General features: G+C 29.7%; 1 protein-coding gene across 1 annotated transcript; it reads left to right on the top strand.

The window, feature by feature from the left end:
- The first annotated feature begins 11,103 nt into the window (after positions 1 to 11,103).
- Positions 11,104 to 14,407, top strand: LOC124914813 (squalene monooxygenase SE1-like). The gene is made up of 7 exons (XM_047455423.1): positions 11,104 to 11,470; positions 11,692 to 11,803; positions 11,878 to 12,052; positions 12,637 to 12,805; positions 12,897 to 13,391; positions 13,741 to 14,019; positions 14,107 to 14,407. Exons 1-7 carry the CDS (start codon positions 11,219 to 11,221, stop codon positions 14,212 to 14,214), a joined length of 1,590 nt encoding a protein of 529 aa, XP_047311379.1. The 5' UTR covers positions 11,104 to 11,218; the 3' UTR covers positions 14,215 to 14,407.
- The last annotated feature ends 280 nt before the right edge of the window (positions 14,408 to 14,687 follow it).

Here is a 14,687-nt window from a genome sequence, read left to right as displayed (position 1 = left end):
TATAAATTAATAATATTGGGAGGTGATATTTTATTAATTTAGTAAGATATTATTATATCGATAAATTAATAATTTATTAATTTAAAACGATTTTACGTATGATGTTTACATTTTTAAATTAATTCACTAGTTACAATATATATTAATTAGAGATGAAAAATAAATTAAGAAAAAAAGTTTTAAGGTGAATGTACCTTAATAAATTAATTAAATTTGTCAAGTTTATTAATTTTAAATAAGTAAAAAGTTAGTTTATGTTACCAAAAATTAGAACATGGTATCAACGTAATACATTAAATATGGTTAGAAATTGATCGCTATAAAATATCCATTGAAACTTTTTAAAATCAAATCAACTTTGACGCCTAAACTAAAAGGTGTTCAAAAATCAACTATGGCCAATGAACAACGAAAAATGTTATGCGAGTATAAGAGAGATCACCAAGAATACACTCAACAAAATTTGGTGCAGTGGGTTGAAAAAACTTTTAATTTGAAAGTTAGTCAAGGAATAATATCAAACACTCTAAAGTGATCATTAGAGTTCTTATTAGTTGACTTTGACAAAGGTGGATCTTTCAAGCGTCACAAACCAGTAAAGTACCCGGACATGGAGAAAGTTGTTTATGAATGGTTTCTCCAATATCAAGAGCGTGTGAATATAACAAGAGAGCTAATCATAAAGAAGGCGGTTGAGACGGTTATTTTTTCTACCGCCAAACATGATTTCAAAATTCTAACCATGGGATGTTGGGATAATAAGAGTATTTCAAATATACTATCGTAAAAAGTTTTACCGTAAGATTTTGAAAGAATATGATTTGGACATTTATTCTCCGAAAAAGAATAATGTTTTATATGCTATCAATTTGGTCGTCTCAGCTTAGAGAAATGTGCAACAAGAGACCATAGAAAATTGCAATCGACACTACAAAATTCGTTCGGTGAATCCAACCGGCTCAAGTGATTTAAACGATGTAAATTATGAAGAGGACATTCGTGAGCTTGAGAATTTGATTACGGGTATACATTATCGGCACAAAATGGATATGAGTCAGTTGCTAGATTATCCTGGTGAAAATAATGAATGTTACAAGGTTCAAAGCATTGAAGAAATTATGACGGATACCATTCAAAATTCGGTCGATGACGAAGTTGAAGATGATTCAATAGCTTTGAAACCGGTCACTCAAAAAGAAGCATTGCAAGAGGCAACAACTCTTCATAATTTTTTGTTGCAATACAAGAAGAAAATGCCCCAACTCTTAAGTCTAATGAAGATATTTAAAGATAAACACAATATAAATTTGAAGCTCAACAAAAAATAAGTGACTATAGATTTATTTTTTTACTAGACAATCTTAGAATTTAAAATCTTTTAACCATTTTTAATTTATAGTTTCATTATGACCCATATATATACATTAGGATTTCAAAAAAGTTACTTATTATTTTATCAATTGGGGTCCAATTTTGTATTGGTCTCAAGTTGGAACTTGACAAATTATTAATTTTATCGAGGTTATTAATTCATCGAGTATTAATTTATATAAGTTTTACTTTATTTAAAAATAGAAATAATAGGAATAGAGAATTTATAAAAGTGAATAGTGTAATGTAATTTAATTGGTTGAAAAAAATAAATAAAATTTATTCTCTCTCCTTACACTATTTTTTTCTTCTCTCATTCTCTCCCCTATCATATCTTTTTCCTAATAAAAAGAATACGAAGGCATTTGATGAGATTGCTATTATTAAGAATTTCAATGTGACAATTGAAATTTGTTTCTATACTTATTTGAAATTGGTTTTTAGTGTTTCCTTATACAAGCATCAGTGATGTATGTAATTTTGTTTTACTCATGAAGAAAAACTTTCAATTGACCAAATACTTATTTATTTATATGTGGATTATTATGAAATTAAAAACAAGCATCAACATCACTTTTAGACAATAGTGAATGTGATAAATTGTTGGAGCAGAAGTAGTTGCATTAATGCATGATAATAATTATTGTACATATATATCTTAAGATTTTTATCTTTAAATTGTTTTTTTTTATATTTGGTTGACAAAATGAGTTCTCCACTAGCATACTCTAATATATTAAATTTAAATTTTTAAAAACCCCTACTAAACCTAAATGAAAATGTATTTTGACTTTTGGAAAATAAATTTTGAATGGTTTCTCCAATATCAAGAGCTTGTGAATATAATAAGAGAGCTAATCATAAAGAAGGCGGTTGAGACGGTTATTTTTTCTACCGCCAAACATGATTTCAAAATTTCAACCATGTGATGTTGGGATAATAAGAGTGATAGGATCGGCTTTATCGATAGAGACTGGGGTCTGGCTAAGGATGAAGGCTTATGAAAAACGGTTTGAAAGAAATCCTGTTAGGGATTTGATTCGCTTTCTATTCTACGCAAACTTGTGTAAATACTTGAAACGGATTCAAGGCGGAATTGTTTACTTCGGTTTGAAACACACAAGATGAAATATGAAAAGATGACAGAAATGAAGAACACAGCAGTTTGTTTATGAATGTTCGGAGAAACTCTCCTACGTCACCCCTTCTTCCAACCACCGGAAGGATTCACTATAATATGGTTCGAATCAAATACAGTTTACACACACACTTAGCTCACTATTGAACAGAACACTTCTGTTCAATTACAAGATGAAGAATATCACACAGCTAAAGGTGTTTTGATTCTAGTTCTCTCTCGATTCACACACAGTACAATCAGAAAGAAGCTTCACAGTTCAGTAAGCAAGATGATTGAGTAGTTTCTCTCTCTGCAAAATCAGATTGCTTGTTAGTTGTATTCGCTTGTTCGTGAGGCAGATTGTCCGTTGTCCTTAAGATTTGTTAAATACTGAGTATGAGATAATGGTCGAATCTTCAAGAAAGATACGTGGCACTCTTCCATTGAAAGCCTCCATTGTACACAACAGGTTCTGAGCACAAGGATCGTGGCCGTACAAAACTGGTAGTGCGCCGAATTTTCCATCAGGGATGTACCTGCAAAATAGGTAATGTGAGGGAAATTCTCTTACGTGGCATTCCTTGATTGGATGCATATAGTTTTTGTACTAATCTTCACAAGAAAGTGGAGCAGAAGTAGGGTACAACTATAGCACGTGGGTAGGTGAAATGCTAGATTCAAGTGTACTGCTTAAACTGAGCATTAGACGTATTTCAGTTAGACGGATTGTGAAAATCAGTCTAATGAAATAAGTCATCTCCTTCTAATATAAAAACGTTCATTAGACCGCCTGGTCTAATAGAATTAGACTCGCGTCTAATTATCCAATAACCATTAGACTACACGTCTAACTCCACTAAGTTAGACTGCACGTCTAATTCCGGTTCTACCTCAGACTTGTCTGAAGGAGTTAGACGCACGTCTAACTTTCATTAATTAGACTACACGTCTAATTATTCAATAACCATTAGACTACACGTCTAACTCCAATGAATTAGACTGCACGTCTAATTCCGGTTCTACCTCAGACTTGTCTGAAGGAGTTAGACGCACGTCTAACTTTTATTAATTAGACTACACATCTAATTATCCAATAACCATTAGATTGCACGTCTAACTCCACTGAGTTAGACTGCACGTCTAATTCCGGTTCTACCTCAGACTTGTCTGAAGGAGTTAGACGCATGTCTAACTTCCATATTCTAATAGAGTGCACGTCTAACTCCACTGAGTTAGACTGCACGTCTAATTCTGCATAAATTAGACTACCCGTCTAATTGCAAATATATTAGACTACACGTCTAACTCCGAATATCAATTAGACTACCCGTCTAATTATAAGCATATTAGACTTACGTTTAATTCCGTGTATTCATTAGGCTTACGTCTAAGTCTTTACATTCATTAGACTACACGTCTAACTCCGATGAGTTAGACTGTACGTCTAATTCCGTGTATTCATTAGACTTATGTCTAATTCTTTATATTCATTAGACTACACGTCTAACTCCGATGAGTTAGACTGTACGTTTAATTCCGTGCATTCATTAGACTACACGTCTAATTACACGTCTATTAGACTACACGTCTAACTCCGATGAGTTAGACTGTCCGTCTAATTCTATGCATTAGACTTACGTCTAATTTCGTGTATCTATTAGACTATCCGTCTAATTACACGTCTATTAGACTACACGTCTAACTCCGATGAGTTAGACTGTAAGTCTAATTTTATGCAATGAAAGCCAAAATCGGTCTATTGACCCTCATTAGATCCAAGTCTTATGACATATTGTTTCAATACACCTGTATCAAAACTCATAAGTTATTTCATCATCAAAATCTCAGTGGTTAAACTATTTCAACATTTAGTCAAAATAATTTGACCCAACAAAGAGTATTTCAAATATACTATCGTAAAAGGTTTTACCGTAAGATTTTGAAAGGATATGATTTGGACATTTCTTCTCCGAAAAAGATTAATGTTTTATATGCTATCAATTTGGTCGTCTCAGCTTAGAGAAATGTGCAACAAGAGACCATAGAAAATTGCAATCGACACTACAGAATTCGTTCGATGAATCCAACCGGCTCAAGTGATTTAAACGATGTAAATTATGGAGAGGACATTCTTGAGCTTGAGAATTTGATTACGGGCATACATTATCGGCACAAAATGTATATGAGTCAGTTGCTAGATTATCTTGGTGAAAATAATGAATGTTACAAGGTTCAAAGCATTGAAGAAATTATGGCGGATACCATTCAAAATTCGGTCGATGACGAAGTTGAAGATGATTCAATAGCTTTGAAACCGGTCACTCAGAAAGAAGCATTGCAAGAGGCAACAACTCTTCACAATTTTTTGTTGCAATACAAGAAGAAAATACCCCAACTCTTAAGTCCAATGAGGAGATTTAAAGATAAACACAATATAAATTTGAAGCTCAACAAAAAATAAGAGACTATAGATTTATTTTTTTACTAGACAATCTTAGAATTTAAAATCTTTTAACAATTATTAATTTATAGTTTCATTATGCCCCATATATATATACATTAGGATTTCAAAAAAGTTACTTATTATTTTATCAATTGGGTCCAATTTTGTATTGGTCTGAAATTGGAACTTGACAAATTATTAATTTTATCGAGGTTATTAATTCATCGAGTATTAATTTATATAAGTTTTACTTTATTTATAAATAGAAATAATAGGAATAGAGAATTTATAAAAGTGAATAGTTTAATGTAATCTAATTGGTTGAAAAAAAATAAATAAAATTTATTCTCTCCTTACATTATTTTTTTTCTTCTCTCATTCTCTCCCCTATCAAATCTAAAAAAGATATGTATCATAATAAAAAGAATATGAAGGCATTTGATGAGATTGCTATTATTAAGAATTTCAATGTGACAATTGAAATTTGTTTCTATACTTATTTGAAATTGGTTTTTAGTGTTTCTTTATACAAGCATCAGTGATGTATGTAATTTTGTTTTACTCATGAAGAAAAACTTTCAATTGACCAAATACTTATTTATTTATATGTGGATTATTATGAAATTAAAAACAAGCATCAACATCACTTTTAGACAATAGTGAATGTGATAAATTGTTGGACCAGAAGTAGTTGCATTAATGCATGATAATAATTATTGTACATATATATCTTAAGATTTTTATCTTTAAATTGTTTTTGTATATTTGGTTGACAAAATGAGTTCTTCACTAGCATACTCTAATATATTAAATTTAAATTTTTAAAAACCCCTACTAAACCTAAATGAAAATGTATTTTGACTTTTGGAAAATAAAAATGTGGTCACAAGGGTTAAGCACGTAGTCTGCAAACAAACTTAACAATTTAATCAAGTGCAGAACTTATTGCCTAACGGGCTCAAACCAAGGATCTCTCAAGGAAGCTGAAATATCCACAACTTGTTGTTGCTAGGCTAGAAGAGAGGATAATATAATTTGATTTTAATATTATTCATAAGTCTTGTTTATTTATTAACAAATATTAATTTTATTAAAAAGAAACTACTAAAAGAAAATCATGTATAATTGGTTGCTTAGTTGATATATTTTATTTATGGATTGGATTGGATTGGATTGATAAGCAAACCTAGAAATAAAACAACAAAATAAATATCATTAACAGAAAAAACGCAAAGGGTACAATGGGTATAGGTGAATATCTCGTGTAAATTCAGTGATAGATTTGAGACTTCTCCCATTAATTAGTATAAAGAAAAAAAATGTGTCCCGCATGACCGGTCTACAACCTACTTCTCATTTGGTCATTCCCCAACTAATAACCACCCCCTATTTGGTGATTAATTGGTTTCTATTACTTCTTAATTGAATTAAATCATTTTAAATTTTAATTTGTTATAAAACTAATAGTCTAACAAAACTAAGTATTTAAATATGATTTTATAATTAACCTCTCTACATGCAAGACTGAGAGTTGATAAAAGAGAAAAAAAAAGAAACTTTATTGTGATGAAAATAATTCTTTTGCCTAGAGTATTTGAGTTAGGGCAGCTCTTCCTTTGAACTGCAGAAATGAACTTTTAATGGGCGAGAAAATGCCTATTAAGGTTAATGTATCGATGTTTATTGTGTTGAAAGAGTTTTGTAACAATATTAAGAGGATGATTTTCTTCAATGAAATTGAGATGTGTTTTTGGATTTATATGATTTTTATGACTTGTTTTTCTTTAATATGTTCGATAAGTTTGACAACCATTTTCACGTTTTTAGCTGCCAAATTTCAGGGTAGTGAATCAAGCAAATGTTTGGTGAGAAAAAGATAATAAAAAATTGTAACGAAATACATAATTACTAAGACATTCAGAGTTATGAGTATAACTTCTTTGGTTTGATCGATTTATACACTAAGATGCACAACTAAGTCGTTGAAGTTGGTTATTGTCGATTATAAAAGTCACAAATTCAATTCTCACCTAAAAGGTTAGGTACTACAAAGTTAATATTAAAACAAATGGTTAGGAATAACTATAAGTTTAATCAGGACGGGTCTAGAAATTTGAGTTGGGGGTGAGCTTAAAAAAATTATAAGTTCATAAAATAACAAGAAAATTGTGGATAGAACATGTGGATAAATGTGAATTTTGTCATTTTTTAGAATTAAATAAACAAATAATAAATGAAAATTTAAAAAAATTAGAAAATAATTTTACTTTTTTTTTTCTGGGTGAGCCGTACATATATCCACTCTTATTATGTATATGTTTTTTAATTTTAACTATAATCGGTTAATTTGCAATTAACCGCTACTAAACCAAACAATCTAACTATTAAGTTCGGTTTTGTAATTTCATAAATAGTCAGTTATTTGGTTTGATCGGTTCCATTAATTTTTATTTCAATTTAGACCGATTAGATTAAGTTATGTTTTTGAAGATATTCAATCTTTTTAATCAGATTTGAAGAAATGTCTAATAGAATTGTTTGGGGGAAAATTAAAACTTTTGCTTATTTGTTTTTTTAGGTTAAATGGTTATTTGATTCTTAAATTTGGGTAGTATTCACTTAATAATGTTCAAACTTTGAATTGGGTCATTTAAACCCATCATAATTTTAGCCATTGGAGCTTTTTTCGAACGAACAAACGTATATCTTCTTACTTTAACTTAATATTTTCAACTTTTTAATTAGTTTATTAGTTTATTACATTTATAAAAAAAATATCAATCTTTATGTCTTCGATTTTTTTCAACTATTTTAACAAATTAAACAGTTTTTAAGTTATTTAAACTGAATTTGTTAGTTTCAAATTTGTATCTCTCGAAAAAAATACTTACTTTAAAACACAAATACATTCAAATTAATAAATCGTACATAAAATTATATCATTTCGAAGTTTTATGAAAATAATTATCAAATCTATTTCTCAAATCTTTTAATATATCATACTTTTTTTAGTCATCTAAATTACATTAGATTTCAAATATTATTTATATCACACTTTTATAACAAAACATAAGGGTAAATATCAAAAAAAATATATTTAATCTATAATAAATACGTCTATAAATATAATTTTATTTTAAAAATGATAAACTAACTAGAAAAAACATACGTTAGACTAATAATATAGACGTGTGTTTATTTAAAAAAAATTCTCAAATAATTAAAATCCTGATATAGACTATTAAAACATGGAGTATAACAACTGCCCAAATTCAAAGTTACCTTTGTTTTGATTGAATTAAACAAATTGTTGAGTTAGGTCTTAGTTTGATTTTAATTATTTGAATTCATTCCAAAATCAAGTATCATCCCATCATAAATAATTCATTTAATTGAATTTTTTTAATTATTAACTAAAACTAGTAAATACCTCGTACATTTACACGAGTAATGATATAAAAATCAAAAGAAAAAAATTATAATTAAAATGTGATAGCATTTTTAATTTACTCTCATCTATAAATTTAAATTAATCACAGCTCTCGGTCCGGCAATCCAGACACTTTAAAAATTAAGCATAATTATATATAGATTAGTTAGTTAAAAAGTTGAACTTATAATTTAAAACGTCTCGCGTTCATCAAATTTAGTGTGCAATTTAAAATATAAAGTCTTATTAGTCTAGTTTGGAAAAGATCTAAATAAAATTCAAGATCAAAATTTCTGGTTCTTCTGTAGCTGGATCCTTCGGAACCACAAGGATCCTTAGTTAGAATGAGATTTCAACTACTTTGAGTGAGATTTTGAGAAGTTGGTGATTTAGAGTTTAACTGATTTAAAAAAAAATATATATATCTTATTCATTGACAAAAATTGAATTTATTAAATTTTTATAAATTTTTTTATTTAAATTTTAAATGTTATAAAAATAAATGTTAATATTTTAATATTTAGTTGATGAATCAAATAATTGAATGAATGAAAAGAAATATAATGTGATACATGATTTTTTAATAATAAAAAAAGTTATAAAAAAAAAAACAATATCAAACAAGCTCTAAATGATCGAATTTAACATCTAAGGTATGATTTTGGTTTCTATTTTAATGACTTTGTAAAGCAAGGTATCTTGATCTTGAGATAGTGGATTATGGATTTCTAGTTGAAAAAATGATTAATGATATACTAAAAAATTTGAAATTACTTTGAGCATGAAAAAAATAATCTCTTGTTTGCAACAATTTAAGTGAAATACTCCTTCTCACATAATGAAAATTATTTTCATCCAAAACAAACTACAAAATTAAGACGTTTTGTTTAATTTATTAAGTCCAAAAAGAACAGGACCCAGTTAGAAAAAAAAAATTGAACTACGGGGGACCACAGCACGTTACACAATAAAATGACACCAAACTAACCAATCTTGGTATTAAGTCATCATCAATTAATTAATTTCAATATTTTTGCTAAGAAATTAATTAAATTATTTGTTTCACGCTATTGTTTATTCTCTCACCACTATCTTTCGGACCCTGTCTGGTCACAGTCACCGATCAGGACATACCTGATGGTTACCGACCCGATTTACCAATCAAGTTTCATGCTATTTCTGTAGATTCTTTTTGTTTTTTTATAAAATAAGATCATATTTATATGATTAAACGGGAAATGAAATTCGACTAAATGGCCTTAAAGATGGGGTATTTCACTTGTTGATCCCTTATAAAAAAGCGTTGGTGACACTTTTATATTTTTTTGACGAAATTGTCCATGTCGCGAGACGCAACTTCCAGTTGCGAGACGCACCCGGTATTCGCGAATGCCGGTTGTGTCTCGCGATATGAATAATTTCGTCAAAAAAAATATAAAAGTGTCATCAACACTTTTATTTTATAAGAGGAGTCAAAAAGTCAAATAGTCTAATCTTTAAGGTCATTTAGTCAAATTTCCCGGTTAAACTCTTATTCAATTCTAATCATTAAGATATTTAAGATTCTTTTATTTAATTTAAGAATTTTTGTAAGAAAAATATAATATAAAGCCAAAATTTTAATTAATTAACTTAATCAATTAGTTAAAATCTATTATAATTGAGATTTAAACCATTATAAATTGATCATGGTTATAAATTGGACTTACATAAATAGTTTCCATATTTGACATTATATTTTATTTTGGAAAACAAGTGACTTTAATAACTAGATGTATTTGTGAATAAATTTTAAACTTTAATTTATTATGATTTTAACATTGAAGGTAGGGTTTTGAAAGAATATGTTAACTTTTAAATTTAAAAAAAGAAATATATATATATATATATATATATATTATATTTAACTAGATAATACTAAAAAGATTGAAGTTCAGATCATGAATGTAGAGTTATGTTACTTCTCTATTTATTATTATTATTTTAGGAAAACATTATTATTATTATTATTATTATTATTATTATTATTATTATTATTATATATATATATAAATAATTAATGTGTTTTTGTTTTTGAAATAATTTATAATGATGATTTATAAATAGGTGGTATAATTTTATATCCTTAAATTTAATAAAAGAGAATAATTTATTTAATATTATATTATAGTTCTGGTTCTTTACAAATCTTTATTTTAATCTTTATCAAATTAATTTTTTAATTAATTATTTCTTATTAATCATATTACTCAAATCATTAACTAAAATACATTCTAATTTAAATTATTATTTTATATTTTATTTATATATATCAATACCTTTTAAAATCTTTTTATTAAAATTAATCATTACCTCATTTTCTTCATTTTTTAGAAAACTTATAATCGAATAAGGCCATAATTTTTTTATTTTTTATTTTATTTTATTTTATTTTTAATTAAGAAAACTAGTATTATATTACCGTTATAGTCACGTTTTAATTCAAAACATTTTTGTTAAATTGGACATTTTAATCTCTTAAATTCATTTTTACCATTTTTAATTAAAAGTTCACTTAAACAAACCTATATATTTTTTTTTATAATTTTGTGTAAATAATTTTTTTACTAGGAATGTTAGGATTGAGTTAAACCGATCCGAATTGGTTATCCTTTCCCAATTGACATCTCTATTATTCTCTATCCTGCACCATTTCTTCGCCCATAAACTGCTTTATATACCTCATTCTCATTCATCTTCATCATCATCTTCCAGCTGTTGAAGTGAAGGTGCGGCATTTGCAGTTCCAAATTCGGAAGAATTTGTGCGTAGGTGGAAGGAGCCAAGGAATACCAGCAGCCGAGATTTTCATGCAATGGCGTTAGAGATGGTGAACAATTACACTGCGGAGACCTTATTCGTTTCTCTGCTCGCCTTCTACCTTCTCTACATTTTCCGACGGAAACCCAAGAGATGCAATGAACAGGAACGCGGAATCGATATCAATAATGATTACATTCGGAGCTCCGCAAACCCAGAGGTCCGACCCGGAGAAGAATCCGAAACTGATATCATCATCGTCGGCGCTGGCGTCGCCGGTGCTGCCCTTGCTTATACCCTCGGAAAGGTGACATATTTTTGTTAATGAAGCACTAAGTTAGGAGAAAAGTTGTTTATCGTTCACTTGTCTTAAGACTATTTGTTTTTGTGTTTGATTCTCCATTTCAATACTAGTATATTTGATAAGAACTGGATTGAATTGGAACTAGAAACCAGGCTTAAGAATATGAACAATGGATTAATAATGGAACAAGTGATTTCATGTAGTGTTGTGTGGATCTGTTGTAGGATAGCCGTCGAGTTCATGTAATTGAAAGAGATCTAACAGAGCCAGACAGAATAGTTGGGGAACTGTTGCAGCCTGGAGGATACTTGAAGCTTATTGAATTAGGCCTTGAGGGTATGCAAAATGATACATGATCTTCAAATTATTTGAATTCTATACATTGATTCATGAATTATTTAATTCATCAGACTGTGTGGATGAAATTGATGCCCAGAGGGTGCTTGGATATGCACTTTTCAAAGATGGTCGAACTACTAGACTGCCTTACCCATTGGAGAAGTTCCATGCTGATGTGGCAGGTAGAAGCTTTCATAATGGTCGGTTCATACAGAGGATGCGAGGAAAAGCTGCCACCTTACCCAAGTATGCTTTCTTCATCATCTTGGCCAAAGATTTAATAATGATCATGAGAATATCGTAAACTGGATTTGCATTTAGTTGCGAGTTTATGTTCTTGATCCAAATCTATAAACCTGTAAATTTCTCTGTAAATGCTTAGATTTTACAATGCTGGTTAACCAATGCTTGCCTGCTAACAGGTTATAACCAAATTCAGTTGAGTTTCAGTATAATTGATTATGGAATAACATTTCAAACATAATAAAAGATTCACTAATGCCGAGAGTTATTGATGGCTAAAACTGTTTTTTTCTAGATGATTATGATTATATTAGGCAAAAGGATACAAATTTACAATGTTAACTTTTGTGGAAATCAATATTTTCCTGAATTTATAACATTCCCCTAACAGTTCACGGTTTATCTAACGAATGGATGAGTTGATCAATAAGCAATGAATAGTTTCATGTTTTCTTTTTCTCCCTTTTTCTTGCTTATATTGTTAATAGCCCTGTGAAAATAAAATCTAAAACTATGCATTGGGTTTCTTAATATGATCTTCTTAATGTGACTGTTTGTTGTTTTTCTTCTTTATTTTCCATTATAAGTATGAAACTAGAGCAAGGAACTGTGACATCCTTACTTGAGGACAACGGAACCATTAAAGGTGTTCAATATAAAACAAAAACCGGTCAAGAACTTAAAGCTTATGCTCCTCTTACAATTGTTTGTGATGGATGCTTCTCAAATTTACGTCGTTCCCTTTGCAATCCTAAGGTTTGATTTGTGAACTTCACCCCTTTAATAACCATAAATTCTTGACTTTTCTCAAAAAAACAAAAGACAAAAAAGAATTGACTTTTCTTAGGTTGATGTTCCCTCATGCTTTGTTGGGATGGTCTTGGAGAATTGTCTACTTCCATTTCCAAATCATGGTCATGTCGTTTTAGCAGATCCATCGCCAATCTTGTTTTATCCAATCAGCAGCACAGAAATACGTTGTTTGGTTGATGTACCTGGACAAAAGGTTCCTTCAATTTCTAATGGAGAAATGGCGAATTATTTGAAGAACAATGTGGCTCCACAGGTTCCAGTTGAACTGTATGATGCATTTTTAACTGCTATTGACAAGGGAAATATTAGAACAATGCCTAATAGAAGTATGCCAGCTTCTCCCCATCCGACACCTGGCGCTCTACTAATGGGTGATGCTTTCAATATGCGACATCCACTAACTGGCGGAGGCATGACTGTGGCACTTTCTGATATTGTTGTTCTTCGCGATATTCTTAAGCCACTGCGCAATTTGAATGATGCTGCATCATTAAGCAAATATCTAGAGTCTTTCTACACTTTAAGGAAGGTCAGTTCAAATATCTAGAATCTTACATTTGTTATGAATTTTATTTTTTCCTGTGATTTGTACATTCTTTCAGAAAAAAAGTGTGCAATTATTTGATTTTAGCCAAAACATCATTAACTATCATTCATGAAAAATGTATATCTTTTAGTAACTTTACTCATTATTCAGTACTCAAACACTTCATTTTCCTTTAATCAAATGCATTACTCATTAACAATTTCAATATAGTGTGTGGGACTTTAGGGTTATTTTAAATTGGTGTGAGAATGATCAGATTTCCTATGTTAGACAGTTATGTTTTTAGTTTTTTCAACTAACTTTTATTTTTATTTTTTATATATTTGTACAGCCTGTGGCATCAACAATAAATACTCTAGCTGGAGCCTTATACAAAGTTTTCTGTGCCCATCCTGATCAGGCAAGGAAGGAGATTCGCGAAGCTTGTTTCGACTATTTGAGCCTCGGAGGTGAATGTGCTGCGGGCCCCATTGCTCTTCTATCGGGTCTAAATCCTCAACCATTGAGTTTGGTTCTCCATTTCTTTGCAGTTGCGGTTTATGGTATTGGTCGTCTTCTAGTCCCATTTCCTTCACCCAAACGATTATGGATGGGAGCTCGAATCATTTCTGTAAGTTTGCTCACTTTCTTTTGATTATCTGCAAAATTAACCATCTGCAGAGAATAGACTTTGATTGAAGTTTTTTCCTTTTTAAAGGGAGCTTCTGGTATCATATTTCCTATTATAAAGGCGGAAGGGGTTCGACAAATGTTCTTCCCTGTAACTGTCCCTGCCTATTACAGAGCACCACCCGCAGTAATATGATAAATTCAATCTGCCAAAGATGTAGGGATGGATGTGTGTGTGTGTGAAGGTAAACTTAGAATGATTTCTTAAGTACAATAAGATGTTGTTGGCAAGTGTAAAATAAAAAGATTTGTTTGGATTATTGATTACATAAAGTGTATTCTTCTCAAACTTGCTCATGTAAATCTGAAATGAGGTATTTAGTCTTTTCTTTTGAATTTTTAATTTGGTTTTAGATGAGATCACATTTGAAAATTGGACTGGACTGGATAAGCTTAAGCATATTAGACAAATAAAGTTTTATTCTCTCAAACCCCACAAGAATTATATTAAAATATCTCCATCTTAATTTGATTTAATTAGAACATTATTATAGATGATGCAAGTTGGGAGACATTATTGTAGATTAGTTTATTGGAGTTTAGTTGATATCATGTCATTTTTTAAGGCATGTTTAGACAGATCTACATTAATTTATGTTTTTGTATCAA

Source organism: Impatiens glandulifera, chromosome 9, assembly GCF_907164915.1.
Source record: "Impatiens glandulifera chromosome 9, dImpGla2.1, whole genome shotgun sequence".
Lineage (NCBI taxonomy): Eukaryota > Viridiplantae > Streptophyta > Magnoliopsida > Ericales > Balsaminaceae > Impatiens > Impatiens glandulifera.
This window is presented reverse-complemented; position numbering and strand designations above follow the sequence as displayed.

Excerpts from the sequence above, each read along its gene's own strand:
- LOC124914813 (XM_047455423.1), top strand. The coding sequence starts at position 11,219 with ATGGCGTTAGAGATGGTGAACAATTACACTGCGGAGACCTTATTCGTT. Across the intron at positions 11,471-11,691 it reads TTGCTTATACCCTCGGAAAG|GATAGCCGTCGAGTTCATGT; the intron begins GTGACATATTTT and ends GATCTGTTGTAG. Across the intron at positions 14,020-14,106 it reads TGGGAGCTCGAATCATTTCT|GGAGCTTCTGGTATCATATT; the intron begins GTAAGTTTGCTC and ends TCCTTTTTAAAG.